The following is a 5,407-nucleotide window of genomic DNA, read 5'->3' as shown; positions in this document are numbered from 1 at the left end:
ACATTTTGTGGGGGGGGGGGGGGGGGGTGTACCAGAAAGAGTGTGCCGATTTTGTCCATCTCCGAACTCGTTCTGAGTTTGAAAATAATATCAAGTTTGGATCAAATCGGATACTCTCTTCGAGAGTTGTCGTGTGCACCAGCCAGACAGACAGACGAACGGACATCGCTAGATCGACTCCGATAGTCCTGAAACGGATTTGGTCCAAAGAGACCTAGGGCCTAAAACCGTTATTTCGATGAGGCACGTTTTAGCCGCGACAAATGATATATACCCTCTTTAGCCATATGGGTGAGGGTATAAATATCCATGATAATATCCCTAGCCTCATTGCTACAGAGGATATATGTCACCCTATCAAAGGGCATATATCACAATACACAAAATCAGTTTCGATCTAACGATGTCCGTCAGTTTTTCACAAACCATCAAATTACTTAAAACAATCAAAAAAAGTATAGAAAGAGTGGGGGTTTCCGATTGTTTGGCACAACACAATATTACCGCCAGGCTGAGGTCATGGGTTGTGTATTTTCCGGCAAATCGACCGATACTTCCTAACTTGTTAAATAAGAAAAATTAAATTTAAATTGTATCAACATAAATTTTTTTGCAATAAATCTATAAATTATTAACAAATTCTTAATAAAACATTTATTTAATATCACTTGAACTGCAAAATGAAAACTAACACAAAACATTTAAACCATCCTATTTTTGCTATAAAATATTCTGTTCCACAGATGAGTTTTCCAAGAAAAATCTCGTTAAATCTCCCTCCACTCCAATGCCATTCATGTCACTTGGACTATTTGTGTTCACCGCCAATTGTGGAGAATATAAACGCATGTTTTGAAGTTTCTGAGATGGTGACATGGATCCGTCATCATGCGCCACACTCTGCACAGGTGATGAATATTGATGCTGATCGTTGGCATTTTTGCCAATACCTAATTTATTACATGATTCCACAACAATGTCATCAATGGCTTTGGTCAACAAAGCCTGATGTTCATTTAATGTAGACCCAGGCGATTGGGTTGGTGGTAATGGTGTTGTGGCCGGTGGCAGAAGTTTATCATTGATTGCGGAAATTTCATTGCTGGCTGGAGAATTTTGTTGTAACGAATGTTCGTGTTGTTGCTGTTGTTGTATTTGTAAATTATTTGTATTTGTTGAATTTTCCAAAAAGGCTTTTATGAAATTCACCGATATATGATCTAATGTAGCAGCTGCATCATTGGCATTTTCGGGGTTCGATTCTCCATTGCCCAAGGGCTGACATTTGTGGGTCCGCTGTGACACCTTGTAGCGAAAACTTTTCTGACAAAATTCACATTTATAGGGCATAACGCCGGTATGTATCCGAGTGTGCACAAGAAACGAGACACGTTGACGAAAACTTTTACCTGGAAAGAGAGAAGTTTGGAATTTGATTATTTTAGATTATAAAGATATGATTGATTTTTTTTTTCAATTCTAAAGATTTTTAAAGAAGTCCGATCAAGAAAATATATGGTCAGTTAAATTTGGTGTTTTAAGTTCATGATAGGTACTGTCCCCTCTGCTAGAAATTGACCTTATGATTTTCAAAGTGTTACTTTCTAAATGGTGGAGGGAGGGTCTGGCTGAACTCAATTATTTCGTACCTATTGCCTTTAAGTCCTTAAAAATCTGCTTGCAAAATTCATGATTTTTGATGAAGCCCTTGAAAAAATAGAAGATTTTTTGGTAGGACCATTTTGAAAGAATGTGGAGAGATTAAAAATGCCCACACTTTTTTGACAAGAACTCTTAAAACATTCTTTTAATCCATCTTTTTTTAAGTCAGGGGTTCCTCGAAACAATTTTCGTTGAAAATCTATGATTATTTCCTGAAGCCTCGAAACAATTTTCGTTGAAAATCTATGATTATTTCCTGAAGGCCGTAGTGAGAGAGCTACCAGAAGGAGTAGTCCACTATATCGTATATTCACACCAGATCTTATGTTGGTAAAAACATGGGGAGGTGCTCTTTTGCATTTATTATACTCTACACCGCATAGTGGTAAGGGTATTATGTCTTTGTGCATTTGTTTGTAACAGGGAGAAGAAAGCGAGATAGACCCATTGCTACTTTTGAGGATCTCCATAGAATGACTTTCTGAGTCGATTTATGCCTGTCAGTCCGTCTGTCCTGTATGTATTCGTCAGCAATGATGTTTGATACCAGATATCTTATAGAGCTCGGAAATGCCTTTTCCAAATTTTATAGAAATCGGCTAAGATTTGGGTATAGCTCCCATATATTACTTAATCCGATTTCAGGTTTATTGTGCAAATAACGACTAATATCAGCCCAAATGGAGTGAATTTCGGGACGTCATTTTTCATTTTGTGGAACTCGGTTCCGATATATATTTTTAATATAAACCTTCTCGTGATATCATGTACCCTATAGCAATGTTATTTGGTATAAAAGATTAAAATGTATCCGTCCAATTTAGTGAAAATCTCTTCAGAATTGGATATGGATATGAGACGTGCGAAGTTCAAAGAAAATCTAAGAGTTAAAAGCGTTATGTGGGCGAGGCACGCGAATTAGTCTGATATTTTCATGTTCACTCCTGATTTTAGCCTATTAGAATCATTAAGACCTGCGAGGTTTGGAGTATTTCGGAAAATCCCTTCCCTTCATACATAAGTTTTTGAAATAATATCCCTTCACAAACCCTACTAATGGACGGACGGACATCTCTAGATCGATCCTAATTACCCCGACTCGGATAGCATCCAAATAGACATTTGGCCTAAAACACCCTCATTATACACCCTGTGACTATATGCACCCTCTGTGGCTCAGGTTTTTTAAGTCTATATCTTACCACAAACATCACACTTAAATGGCTTTTCACCACTATGGATTCTCTCGTGGTTGTGCAGCGTTGAGAGTTCTTTGAAAGCTCGACCACAGGTACCGCAGACATGTTTCTTTTCATCGCTGTGATAGAGTAAATGCTTGTGATAGGATTGTTGAAAGGTAAAGCTGCGACCGCACGTCTCACATGTATATGGCATTTCACCTAATTCAACAAAAAAAGAAGATTATTTCTGTAACCATTTTGAAAATATTCGAATAAGTCAATTTCACCTGTATGTAAACGCTTGTGTTTCTTCAAAAAATATTTTGTGGTAAATGCTTTCGAACAGACATCACATTCCCAGATTTTGGGATTATCAGAGGATGATGTATTTAAAGTTATGGTGGTGGTGGTGTTGTTGCTGGAGGTGGGAGCTATGCTGGAATTCATTTGTGAAGATTTATCTTTGTCCAAATTGCTGGTGTTACTCGTTGTATTCGCTGGCATGGAAGGACACTGGTTGCTGTGATTAAATACTAAAAGTACATTGGATGCTGGAAGCGCAGTGGAATTACTTATGGCGGCTGCTGGAACAAACTCAGCCGTTGGTGTAATGTTTATCAAACTCAAATTCCCCAAAGATCCTGAGCTGTCTATGGAAGCGGCCATGGTTGGCAGGGTTGAGGAAAACACAGCCGATGCGGGTAGTATTGTTTGAGGTAAATTATAGATATTCTTTTCACTTTGATTTAATGAGTTATTACTTGTTGTAGGCATATCCTGCGACTGGCCGGAACTTGTGGACGCTTTTATTTGCTTATTCTCTTTGTGACGTATTCGCTCACAAATATCCAATTTGGGTATATTATTTACATAGGGCAAACCCATGAGATGTACCACTTTCAAATGTACCCTCAGCGAACCTTTCATTTTGAATACTTTTGAGCATAAATGGCATTTGAAATCGGGTTCCGTTTGCTGGGGATTTGCACTGCAGTTGGCGGATGATGGAGTATTGTAGATGAAGTTCTGATGCACCAATCGAACATGCATATCCCTTAACTCTGCATTGCGAAAGGTGAATTCACAAATATCACAAGTGGCCAAGGATGTGGAGGTATCATTCACCATGACTCTGCCATCGGGGCCCACCAGTGTATTGGCTGCCTCCGTTAGCTCCGTTTCATTCAGTATGGCCACCTGTAATTTTTTACTAATTTTCTTGGTCTCCGATTTTCCCACCTTGGATTTTCTCGTATTCGCCCTTAATGGTGGGGGTGGTGGCAGCTGTTGTTGATTGTTGTTGTTGCTGTTGGCCTCTGTTGTGATATTTTGTTGTGGGGTTTTTGAAACTGTCCCCTCTGCCGATACTGATGTTGCAGATGATGGGGTAACCTCTTGTTTGATTTTTAATATTTCGTTGTTGTTGTTATTATTATTATTGTTATTGTCAGCTATTCTGGCGGCAGCGGTCGTCGTTTTTGTTTCCGACTCTTTGTCGTTGCCGTTATTGCTGGGGCTGTCATTGGCATTCATAATGCTCGTGTGACTAAACAAATGTATGGTCAATTTATCCAAACCCAAAAATAGTTCATGGCATATGGGACACGCTAATGGACCGTTGGCAGCCTTGATCAGGCTACAGCGCAAGGCATCAATGCTCGAGAAACTGGTGCGATGGCACAATGGACACAGCACTGACATTGAACACATTTTAGTTTGATTTGTAGTAATTATTATTTGAAATTAAAATTCCGATATCACCACCTTTTTATTAATTAATTATATAATTTTAATATTTCCACAATAATTTCGTTTGCAGTGTAGTTTTCACTTCTCCATTTTTCTTCCCCGAAAACTTTTCTTTTAACATTTTATTTCATTCGGTTTTTTTTTTGCGTTTCCATTTCAAAATTCTTGTTCTTGTTGAATTTTTATCTTTGGACCATAACTCACGGCGTGTTTTCACAACAATTTATCGTTTTTAAATGAAATGCCTAGCATAATTTTTTATTTTCAACTTGAAATGCATGAAAAATCAACAACATTAACATTCAATTTTTGTATTTTGTTGTTTAGTACAACGAATATTGTTTTATTTTTTCTCAATATTCTAAAAATAATACAAAACTTAAGTACATATTTTCTTCTTCGCGTTCACTGTATTTTTTTCGACACAACACAACCGAAGATCGGAATCATACCAACCAACCAGCCCACCGTTAACGGAAAAAATAATGAAAAATCCATTCTCCTTGCAGCAATTTCGTTGCTCTCTTCATCTACTTCGATTATTTGGGAAAATGTGCAGAGCATTTTCCTTGTTTCTTTATTTCGACTCTTTGGCAATGAGAATTTGTGGTGGGCAGACAGCCGCCACCTTTGGGCCTCCCATTCATTCATTGAATTTTCCTCTCTGTCAATACACGATCATCTGTGTAGATTCATTCGTTTCCACTCCTTGTTAGTTTGTTATTTTCTTGTATTACATTTTCATTGTTTTTCTATGCGTATTTATTTTATATACAATTCTAAGTTTTTCCTCTGCCATTTTTTGAGGTAAACAA

At 37.7% G+C, this 5,407-nt stretch overlaps 1 protein-coding gene across 1 annotated transcript; it reads right to left on the bottom strand.

The window, feature by feature from the left end:
• Positions 1 to 633: 633 nt before the first annotated feature.
• On the bottom strand, positions 634 to 5,074 carry LOC101896835 (zinc finger protein 271). Its single transcript, XM_059118106.1, has 3 exons — positions 3,131 to 5,074; positions 2,865 to 3,062; positions 634 to 1,409 (listed from the first exon to the last, which is right to left on the bottom strand). The coding sequence occupies exons 1-3, from the start codon at positions 4,551 to 4,553 to the stop codon at positions 721 to 723; spliced, it is 2,310 nt and encodes a 769-aa protein (XP_058974089.1). The 5' UTR covers positions 4,554 to 5,074; the 3' UTR covers positions 634 to 720.
• Between the last annotated feature and the right edge of the window lie 333 nt (positions 5,075 to 5,407).

The sequence above is a fragment of the Musca domestica genome, unplaced genomic scaffold (genome assembly GCF_030504385.1).
Source record: "Musca domestica strain aabys unplaced genomic scaffold, Musca_domestica.polishedcontigs.V.1.1 12, whole genome shotgun sequence".
Taxonomy (NCBI): Eukaryota; Metazoa; Arthropoda; class Insecta; order Diptera; family Muscidae; genus Musca; species Musca domestica.
This window is presented reverse-complemented; position numbering and strand designations above follow the sequence as displayed.

Coding starts and splice junctions, on each gene's coding strand:
- LOC101896835 (XM_059118106.1), bottom strand. CDS start 4,553: ATGTGTTCAATGTCAGTGCTGTGTCCATTGTGCCATCGCACCAGTTTC. Junction 3,063..3,130: donor ACACAAGCGTTTACATACAG/GTGAAATTGACT, acceptor TTGTTGAATTAG/GTGAAATGCCATATACATGT. Junction 1,410..2,864: donor ATTTAAGTGTGATGTTTGTG/GTAAGATATAGA, acceptor CTCTCTTTCCAG/GTAAAAGTTTTCGTCAACGT.